The following is an 11,603-nucleotide window of genomic DNA, read 5'->3' on the forward strand; positions in this document are numbered from 1 at the left end:
GCATGACTCAGTGGTTGAGCATCAACCTATGAACCAGGATGCCACGGTTTGATTCCTGGTCAGGGCACATGCCTGGGTTTTGGGCTCGATCCCTGGTATGGGGCATGCAGGAGGCAGCTGATCAATGATTCTCTCTCACCATTAATGTTTCTCTCTCTCTCTCTCTCTCTCTCTCTCTCTCTCCCTCCCTTCCTTTCTGAAATCAATTAAATAAAAATAAATGAATACAATCCTGGCCAGGTAGTTCAGTTGGTTAGAATGTTGTCCTGATACACCAAGGTTGCAGGCTCCATCTCCGGCCAGAGCACATATAAAAATTAATCAATGAAAGCACAAATAAGTAGAAAAACAAATCAATCTCTCTCTCTTTCTCTCTCTCTCTCTCTCTCTCTCTCTCTCCCCCTCCCTATCCTCTCTGCCTTCCTACCTTCCTCTCTCTCTCTTTAAAATCAATACATAAATTTAAAAATATTTTTTAAAGAAATGGATACACAGAACAAACTGATGGATGCCAGAGTGGAGAGGGGTTGGAGGGCTAGGTGAAAGAGGTAAAGGGATTAAGAAGTATAAATTGGCAGATACAAAATAGTCATGGGGATGTAAATACAGCATAAGTGAATACAGTCAATAATATTGTAATAATTTTATATGGTGTCAGGTGGGTACTAGACTTTTTGAGGGGATATATGTAAGTTATATAAATGTCTAACCACTATGGTCTATACCTGACACTAGTATAATATTGTATGACAACTGTAATCCTATATAATAAAAGGGTAATATGCAAATTGATCCTAACGGCAGAACGACCGGTCGCTATGAGGCACACTGACCACCAGGGGGCAGACGCTCAATGCAGGAGCTGCCCCCTGGTGGTCAGTGCGCTTCCACAGGGGGAGCATCACTCAGCCTGAAGCCAGCTCATGGCTGGCCAGCACAGCAGCGGTGGCGGGAGCCTCTCCCACCTCCACCACAGTGCTAAGGATGTCACACATCCCCCAAGGGCTCCCAGACTGCAAGAGGGCGCAGGCTGGGCTGAGGGACCCCCCCCCCCTCAAGGGCACACATTTTTGTGCACCAGGCCTCAAGTTAAAAAATAAAACAAGAGGGCGCAGGCTGGGCTGAGGGACCCCCCCCCCTCAAGGGCACACATTTTTGTGCACCAGGCCTCAAGTTAAAAAATAAAATGTTTTAAAAATGATGGGGTAGGTTGAGAGGATTATTAGTGAGGACCAAGAGGAGGTTGTGGTAGGGGAGAGAAAAAATTCCAACAGGTGCTTTTCTTTGACCCACACCCCACCACTTAGTTGTTGGTCTGGTCAGAAAGAATTCTCTTGATGTAGTTGGTTCACTAATGATGCTAATTCAGATGAAGTATGTCAACCAGTAAAGACATGAATCTCTGTTGAAAATGAAAATGTCCTTTATGTCTTGACCAAGAGAGGGTCAGCACAGTGTTTCTCCCACATGCTGGGCCAAATAGAAGCTTACAGTGAAGTTGAAGGATGTCTGTGGCAGAAGAAAGAAAGATGAAAAGAGAAGCAATAAAGAGGAGACAACTAAGACATTCTTTGTGAGAAAAAAATCTCCTACCAATGCTTCAGTCAGGAAAGACAGGCAAGGCCTTTTATAAAGGATCTATGGGACTCCTGTAGTATTTTGTCATTATAATATTTTGTTAATATGAATGGATTGGGTAAGGAGAACGGATGCCCAGCTTCTCTATTGCAAAGTAACAAGTGATCCAATTTGGAAACAGGAAGGAAAAGGGAAGTGTCATGGACCTCTGCCATGCTCATTCCTTCCTCCAGCCCTTTATCCCGTCCTTCCCCTCACCTGGAAGGTCTTCACTCCTCCTCTCTGCCTACCTAAGTCTTGTGCAAACTCTGAGATCCAAGCAAGTTCTGTGCCTCCATCTCTACTCCAGCACTCGAAAGCCCCCTTCACAGGGACTCCCACAGAACATCTTCTGTGAGCCACACAATTCCTACTAGATGGAGCATGTTGTCTTTGAAACGTTCTTGTATGTGTGTCTTAGAAAACCTCTTGTAAACTCCTCAGAGACAAGGGCCATTTCTTCTGTGGCTGCTATACCTCTCTCAGTGCTGACGTCCTAAAAGACCCTCTGTTTGGCCTTGCTAACCGACTGGAGGGTTCCGTTCTGCTCTCTCGTTCTTGCCAGCAATGCAGAGTGGACAATAAAGTCCATTCACTACGAAATGACAAAGTCAAAGATAAAGGGGCCAAGAAAGTACTCTTACAGAATCACTTATTATTTTTATTTTTTTAAATATAAATATATATTATAAAAATATATTTAAAAAAATAAAAGCGGTGCTTAAAATAAATAAATAAATAAATAAAAATATGGGTTACATGAGCCAGGAAAAGGGAAGGTTTTCTGTTACATGATTAACTGATATCCCACAGTGTTCTTTCCCCACCATGTTCCATAGTTAGTAGGGGTTCAGAATATTGCTTTTCATACTTCTGATGTTAACAATGCTGCTGAAAGAAAGGATGTGATTAGGGGAAGAGAAAGATTCATATTGCCTTATTTTAATCATTGGGTGTCCCAAAGCTTTTTAGGGTTTAAACAACAATCAATATTTAGGAAAGAAAGCTGGATTCACACTACTTTGAATTCTGGGTCTCTCCTCTTCTGTGGCAATTTTTGGAGTATCATGTGCTCATACAGAGTCCCATCTTTTTTTTTTTTTAATGTATTTTATTGATTTTTTACAGAGAGGAAGGGAGAGGAATAGAGAGTATTTTTACTTTAGTAAAACTTGAAGCTCTGATCTATATTTAGTATGACTTTTCTGGGATATGGAAAAATATGCTCTATCATTTAATGTGATGTCTTTAACCCTCTGTAAATGGTACACATTAAAAACCAAGTCTAGACCTGACCGGTTTGGCTCAGTGGATAGAGCATTGGCCTGTGGACTGAAGGGTCCCAGGTTCGATTCCAGTCAAGAGCATGTACCTTGGTTGTGGGCACATCCCCAGTAGGGGGTGTGCAGGAGGCAGCTGATCGATGTTTCTCTTTCACCGATGTTTCTGACTCTCTATTCCTCTCCCTTTCTCTCTGTAAAAAAATCAATAAAATATATTTAAAAACCAAGTCTAGCCCTGCCAGTGTGGCTCAGTGGTTGAGTGTCGACCTGTGAATCAGGAGGTCACATTTGATTCCCGATCAGGGCATATGTCCGGGTTGTAGGCTTAATCCCCAGTGTGGGGCGTGCAGGAGGCAGCCGATCAATTATTCTCTCTCATCATTGATATTTCTATCTCTTTCTCCTTTTCCCTTCCTCTCTGAAATCAATAAAAAATATCTATATATATAAAAGGCTAATATGCAAAGTGTCCCTGTGGGAGTTGGACCGGGAAACCAGGAGTTCGATTGCTCGCTATGATGTGTGCTGACCACCAGAGGGTGGTATGGAACGAAGGAAGGCCCCGGCTGGCAGCCTGAAGGCCCCTATCGGCCCTGATCGCTGGCCAGGCCTAGGGACCCTACCCGTGCACGAATTTCGTGCACTGGGCCTCTAGTATTTAATAAAAAAACAAGTCTACTATTAAATAGATATCTTTTATAAGCATAATGACAGATTATACAACATCAATAAAAGAATATGACTGGGTTCACTGCTACCTGCAAGAGAAGGGTTCATCCTAGAAATAATCACCTTTCCTTCCAAAGGAAGAGGATATGACCCTGGAAAAACCTTGTCTCAGCTAGAAATCTGTGCTGTCAGATCCAAACGGTCCCATTGCAATCCTTTTTTCCCAGGCGGTGCGTAGATCTTTGACAAGTGATGATTGATTTCTCCTTCTTGTGTTTAGGCTGAAGGCTGGACTCCGTGACCAGGGACCTGGTGTGCGAGATCTCACAGGCTGCAGAGAAATATTAACACATGAGTGCATAAGCAAAACATGTGGTCTCATATGAATGTAGAGCCAAAGAGAATGTCTCTTCAGTCATGGTTTATCAAAATAGCTCTATGAACTACTATAATAAATATGAAAATAGAATCTATGTGGTTAAGACCTGCCTCCTTTGACCCAGTCAGGAGCCTCATGGGGAGAACACACCTGAATTGTCCACACAAGAAGGCTTGAGTATATATCTGTGTGGTGATCTTTGAGGTTAGCCTCTGTTTTCTATGTCTTTATTATTATGCAGAAGTAGCAGCAACTTTGAGACACTCTTGTAGCTATGACTAAAAAGCCTTATTCCTGGGATGTGTTGAGGAGGTGAATTCACTCAGGGTGAAGAGCCCCTGGGGACCCAGCATTGCTCTATTTCAACCCCACAAACCAATGTAGTGATGGCCAGGGTTGAGACTGTACCTATATTAAAGCTAGATTAAAGTATCCCCAGGAACCTAAATAGTTCTGATATCAAACAGATTTCTGCATTACTCCATGGAATAATAAGAGGATATCCTCAATGCCAAATGAATTCTTGGGTTAGGACAAAAGTATGAATAGAATCCCATTTTCCATATGTCTAAATAGTTAAATGTAAGTCAAGCTAACAAACTGTTGAGTAAAATACATTCTATCACCTACCTTGACAGGAGACCAGGCCTGCATTTGAAATGTTTAGATTCTTTGGAGCTCCTTATCAAAACTTAGCAGTGCAGGAAAACTGACCTGCAGCCCACCCATCTCATTCTGTTTTCAGCTCCATTTCACACTGTGAGGACCTCACACATACACACGTAGAAACTCCGGACTGCATGCCCAAGTTATGTTCAGATACTGCTCCAAACAACTACTGTTTGCCACCCCTTGAGTCTAACAGTACACGCACTTGCAATGCTGACCACCCTTGGGAAGACACGAGTCCACACAGCCCTAAAAATGGGCAGGGAATTCCAGAATCTTGGGTACCCAGTGTGTGTGGTCTATGAGGCAGGGTGTGGCCCTATAGACTCCTTGCTCTATGGGGAGGCATCTGTCCAGAGGTCAGAGCTGAGCCCTCCAAAGTTGAGGCCCCAGGACAGGAGTCCTCCTGCCTGTTCCAGTGTGTCACTGGTTCGCTTATTGCTAGTCGTCCCGACATAAGTTTGCCTCACAGAAAATCTACTACTGCCCATAGTACCTACCAAACTGGTGATGTGACATGAAGGTACAGGATAAGAATATGTCCTATGGTGCCCAACACTGAAGAATGTTGGTAATGGAGGAAAAACAAGGTTTGAAATGTACAGGGCCAGAAGCTAGTTTATAGAAAATTCTTCTAATAATCAAATGTATAAAATTATAAAAGGATTGTTTTTACTTCATGCCTAATAAAAAAAGTTCTCTCCTGATAATGCAGCCTTATAAATGCACCATCCATTTTTTTTATTAGGAATCAAGCAAAATGGAACATATCAGATTGTGCACTTGTAGGAAATAAACCTATAGTGGTACTACAAACAGTGAGTTTGTCTTTGTGTATATGTATCTTCCTTTTTTGTTAAATAAATAGGAACATTTTTATTATGACACCTAAAGAATTTAATGGGATTATTTCTGATTTTTATACTTGATTATTCTTTAATTAATCTCAAAAGTCTAATACCAGATATATATATAATTGATTTCAGAAAGGAAGGGAGAGGGAGAGGGAGATAGAAACATCAATAATGAGAGAGAATCATTGATCAGCTGCTCCTGCATGCCCCCTACTGGGTCGAGCCCGCAAACCAGATATGTGCCCTTGACTGGAATCGAACCCAGGACCCTTCAGTCCACAGACTGATGCTCTATCCACTGAGTCAAAACGGCTAGGGCCCAGATTTTGATATATGCCCACTCACACATTTGCAGAAAGAATACCATGCCTCTTATGGTATTTTTTTTAACAGTACAGAGGTCTTTTATTTCTTTGCACTTGTCATGCCTTGAATTCACAGGGGATGGGTCCCAGCAGCTCAGGCTCCTTTCCACTGGTTCTCACAAAGTGCTTCTCTGGGTGGAGCAGGCTGGCGCTTCAGCTGAACCCAGGAACCTTTCACTTTGGCTTCCTTCTTTTTCTGACCATTTTCCTTCACACGTTTCAGAAAGCTATCTCAGCTTTTAGAGTGCTTTATATGCTCAATATGTACATTAATTCTCTGGGCAAGAATCTTGCCCTTGTTTGTTTACAACAATGCCCACCGCAGGCTGGGTAACTGTAGACTCCTCCAGTTTTGCCACGGTAACATTTGTGGGGCATTCCTTTTTGAACAGTGCCCATTCCTTTGATGTCTGCAATATCACCTTTCTTGTAGATTCACCTGTATGAGGCCAGAGGAACAGCTCCATGTTTTCTGAAAGGCCTAGAGAACCTATAGCGGGTGCCTCTCCTCTTTCCCTTTGGGTTAGTCATTTCGGCAAATTATTGGAAGATGGCGGTTCCAGTCAAAATAAGAAATAACATTTCTTATTTCACAAATAACATAATTTCAGCTACACATCATATTATGTTGTATTATAAATAATAAGAGCCAATCCAATATTTATTATCTTGTTTTTCATTGCTTTCAAAAAAATGAATAAATCAATTATAATGGACCATTTCATTTTAATTTTGACTTTCATAATGTATTCCTCTATTTATCAATTATTTCTATTACACTCTTTGAAAATTCAAGTCATGATAAAAGGTAAGTCTGACCTGAACACGAATGCTTGTTTGTAGCAGCTTTATTCATAATCACCAAAAACTAGAAGCAACCAAATGTCCTTCAATATGTGAGTGGAGTAACAAATTGTGGTACATTTATACAATGGAATAGTGGTCAAAGACAAGAAATGAACTATCAAGCCACAAAAAGACATGGATGAACCTCTTTAAATGCATACTGGTTGCTAAGTGACAGAGCCAGCCTGAAAAGGCTACACATAATGTATGACTTTAATTACATGACATTCTGGAAAATGCAAAACTATAGACATAATAAGAAGATTCGTGGTAATCTTAACGTCAAGTTCCTTTGTTGTTGTTTTTTTAAAGGGAATTATATTGATTAAAAAAACAGAAGAGCTAGGCAAGCAATGATTAGAGATTGGAAAAAATAAGATGCATTAGGGAAAGTGTAGTTTTAAAAAACACTCTATTTTTAATGGCACAAGTGATACATGTTCAATGTAGAAAGTCCAGAACATAAAAATAAACAAAGAAGAAGAAAATAAAAATTACCTGGAATCCCACCATCTAAAGATAAACACTGTTGAATATTGCAGTGGAAAGACTCCTAAAATTTTTTCAGTAATATGAATGGATCTATATATGAGTGAATAGATATATACACATACAAATCGACACACAAAGTACCCCAACTGGGATCCAACTGTAATATTTATTTTGTCTGTTTTTCCCACTCATGATATATTAGGAACATTATTCCATGTCCTTAAATTATATTCCTAAAAATGGTTATTAATAGCTGCTTTTGTAGTGAGAACTAAGTAGAGCCACAGGAAAAGTGATGAAATTAAAGATAAGTCAGGCTCCAAAAGGTACCTCCCAGTCACTACGGAAACTAGGAGACAAGGCAGCAACAATATTCTTCCAGGAAATCACAAAATGCTGAAAAAAATAAAGATGAGGTCACAGGAAAGACTAGGCGGAAGAGATAGTTGTACAGGATGCGGAAGACAAATTTACAGCCTTCCTCTAGCTGAGCAGACAGTCCCTTGGCTTTGAGAGCAAACACGGACAGCTCATCCCCCTCATTCACTGCAGACTGTGTCCATTGTATATTGAAAACCAATCTCATTGAAAAGGCAATTAAAGCTCCTATTGACAAACTTGACCTGCCTTCTTCAGCATTTCCCCAGGGGACCGCATGTCAGAGCCCCATCAGCACACACACAGCCCCTCTGCTGTCCCTTCCTTCAGACACTGCAGCCCTAGATGAGGCCACAGGACTTGGAAGGAGAACAGTTGGTACCAGCCCCTACTCTGGCTCTTGGCCAGGTAACTTTGTACAGAGCAGTACCTCACACAATGGTTTTGTCTGATATCAGCCCCACTGACTCAACTTCCACGGGGCATATGCAAAAACAATCTAACCTCCCTATCCCACTCTGTCATGCTGCCCAATTCAAGAACTTCTCTGCCTTCCCGACTCCTGATTCCTCTGAAGTAGGCTAGTGACACCCAGTCATCATATAGGTAATACAGGGTTTTGTGCCATAATAATAAATTATTATTATAGCTACCATTTGTAAGTGTTTAGCTTTAAACCAGACTCTGTGCTAAGTGCCTTATGTGCATTATTTTATCTTTACAACAACCCTATAAAGAAGTAGGTTAAAAAAAAAAGAAAAAATAATAATAAACTTGTACTAAAATAGCACTTCCCAAATATCAACTGGCTAAAATACAAGTTTAAAAAGAAGAAGAAGCTAGGAATATATCCCAAGAAACCAGAAACACCAATCAGAAAGGATATATGTACCCCTATGTTCATAGCAGCACAACTTACCATAGCTAAGATCTGGAAACAGCCTAAGTGCCCATCAGTAGATGAATGGATTAGAAAACTGTGGTACATCTACACGATGGAATACTATGCTGCTGTAAAAAAGAAGGAACTCTTACCATTTGCAACGGCATGGATGGAACTAGAGAGCATTATGCTAAGTGAAATAAGCCAGTCAATGAAGGAAAAATACCACATGATCTCACTCATTCATGGATAATAAAGACCATTATAAACTTATGAACAAAAATAGATACAGAGGCAGAGCTGCCTCAAACAGATTGTCAAACTGCAGTGGGAAGGCCTGGGAGAGTAGCGGGGCAGAAGTGGGGGTAAGAGATCAACCGAAGGACTTATATGCATGCATATAAGCATAACCAATGGACATAAGACACTGCGGGGTAGGGGAGGCCAGGGGATTGTCAAGGGCAGGGAAAAAAAGGACACATATGTAATACCCTTTGTAATATTTTAAGCAATAAAACAATTAAAAAAAGAAGAAGAAGAAGCAGTAGGTTCAATTTTTATTCTCATTTTACAGATGGGATTCCTGAGGCCTGAGAGAGTAACTTGACTGAGCTAATGCCTTGTACAAGGAGTGGGAGGGACTCAATTCTGGGGGTTCTGCTTCCCAATAGACACTTTCTGTGCACCTTTTGTGTGAAAAGCAGTGTGATAAAAGTAAGAGCAAAAAGCACAGGAAATCCTTTCCTTGAAGGATTTTACAGTCTATGAAGTTTAGGAGAGACTATGACAAGTACACTATATACCAAAACAGGCACAATGTGCTAAATTCATGTGAAAGGGTCAAAGTTCTCTTGTGATTAGAGATGGGAGAGACTTTGGTGAGAAGATGGAATGTGAAATAGACTTAAATAAGGGTAGTGACAGAAGATGATTGGGAGACAGCATTTAGGGGAACAGCATGAGTAAATGTGTGAAGGAGAACATAGGCAAGGAACAGCAAATAGTCTAACTTGCAGAAGTAATGTTTAGCAGAGTTGTCAAGGCTGATAAGGCTGTCGCACTATGTGACTTGAGCATCTAGCTGAAGGGCTTGGATTGGTCGATGGGGAACACAGATGGGTTTTGAGTAGGGCAATGGCACATTTGGGGCCACAACTTGAGAAAATTGACATTGTAGCTACCTATGTTACAAATTGACTAGGGAGAGACCAAAGTTAGAGACTGGTTGGAGGCTACTTATATTGTGAAAGAAAAGGGGCTACATAATAAACTTGACAAGCAGGGGATTAGGTGGGAGGCACATGGCAGGCCTAACAAGCTCAGTGACCAAAAGTACCCACACAGGATGTTCTGATCATAAATTTCTAACTGGGCATGTCATGTCCCAGGCCTAAAGCTTCCTTAGCAAAGATCAACCTTCACCTTAAGTGAGCTCTGTCCATTTTTCTTATGCATCTAGGATAACATACTTTTGAAAGGACAAAGTAATTTTCTTTCATTTAAAAACAAAACAAAACACATTGGCCTGGCTGGCGTGGCTCAGTAGTTGAGCATCAACCTATGAATCAGGAGATCACAGTTAGATTTCTGGTCAGGGCAATGCCGCAGTTGTGGGCTTGATCCCTGGTACAGGGCGTGCAGGAGGCAGCCAATCAATGATTCTCTCTCATCATTGATGTTTCTATCTCTCTCTTCTTCTCCCTTCCTTTCTAAAATCAATAAAAATATATTTTAAAAACACATTATAGTCATTTTATTTTATTGTTAAATATGTTTTTATTGATTTTTGAGAGAGAGGAGGAAGAAGGAGAGAGAGATAGAAACATCGATGATAAACATCAACATGGATTGGTTGCCTCCTGCATATCCCCTTCTGGGGATTGAGCCCACGACCTGGTCATGTGCCTTGACCTGGAATCAAACCAGGGACCTCTTGGTGCATGGGTCAACGCTCAACCACTGAGCCACACTGGCCGGGCCAGAGTAATTTTCTTTTCCTACCCCTGGAAGGCACAACTGCTGGCACCAGATCAGTACACCACAGAACCCCTTATTGTTATCTTGTTCCCAAATACTATCTCTGTGAGCTGTGAATGTTAATTATTAATTATCCTGTACCCACCAATGTAAAAGAAGTGTTTCTCCATTTTGCTTTATATCCAATCCTAGAGATTTCCCCGCTTTGCTTTCTTCTGCCTCCTTAGTCTACTACCAATGTGATGAAAAAGGATGAAAATAGCTGCACTAGATGTTATACGATTCCCTTCCCCCTCTCCACCCCACAAGCTAAGTGTTCCTTCTGGAGGCAAAATCGCCCTCAATTGAGGACTACTGTAATAGACCACGTGAGAAATAAAAAGGGCGGACATGGCATATGGTAGGGATAAAATCTAAAAGGTTTGCCAAGTGTTTAGATAGGAATGTGACTGAGGAAGAGGATTGAAAGATCAAACAGAGCCCAGCTGGTATGGCTCAATGGTTGAGCATCAACCTATGAACCAGGAGCTCAGAGTTAGATTCTCTCTCTGTCTCTCCCTTGCTCTCTGAAATCAATAAGAAAATATTTTTAAAACAGATAAAAAGATCAACCAGAACCACAGAAAATGCCCTAGAGGCCATGCAGTGTAATCTGCTCATAACTGCTTGCAACATTGTAAACTTCAGAGGGAATTCAGTAAAACCTACTAATAATCACAAAAATCATCTTGCTCTTTGATTCAGAAATTCCATTCCTAGGAATTTATCTAAAAAAATTAAAATGAAGACAATCTATGTACAAAACAACAGTAATTACATGGAGATAGTGACTATGTTGTTATTAACAATTAAACTGTCATGCCTATCACAGTGCCTGTAAACAAGAGATCCACGTTTAAAAGGTTGATTTAAGTAGTATGCATTCCCTGTAAATTTTGGAGATTAAACCCTTATCGGAGATATCGTTGGCAAATATGTTCTCCCATGCAGTGGGCTTTCTTGTTTTGTTGATGGTCTCTTTGCTGTGCAGAAGCTTTTTATTTTGATGTCGTCCCATTTGTTTATTTTCTCCTTAGTTTCCATTGCCCTAGGAGCTCTATCGATAAAGATATTGCTACCACAAATGTCTGCTACTTTGCTGCCTATAGCTTCTTCTAAGATTTTTATGGTTTCCCGTCTTACATTTAAGTC

The 11,603-nt window shown here is 40.8% G+C and overlaps 1 protein-coding gene across 1 annotated transcript in view; it reads right to left on the minus strand.

Moving 5' to 3' along the window:
- Nucleotides 1-3,529: 3,529 nt before the first annotated feature.
- HEATR4 (HEAT repeat containing 4) overlaps nucleotides 3,530-11,603 on the minus strand; it is a 41,607-nt gene continuing 33,533 nt past the window's right edge. Inside the window, exon 16 of the mRNA XM_014539331.1 lies at nucleotides 3,530-3,900. Within this exon, the coding sequence (XP_014394817.1) occupies nucleotides 3,742-3,900 (159 nt within the window). The 3' untranslated portion in view covers nucleotides 3,530-3,741. The remainder of the gene's footprint in view (nucleotides 3,901-11,603) is intronic.

The sequence above is a fragment of the Myotis brandtii genome, unplaced genomic scaffold, assembly GCF_000412655.1.
Source record: "Myotis brandtii unplaced genomic scaffold, ASM41265v1 scaffold213, whole genome shotgun sequence".
In the NCBI taxonomy this organism is placed as follows: domain Eukaryota; kingdom Metazoa; phylum Chordata; class Mammalia; order Chiroptera; family Vespertilionidae; genus Myotis; species Myotis brandtii.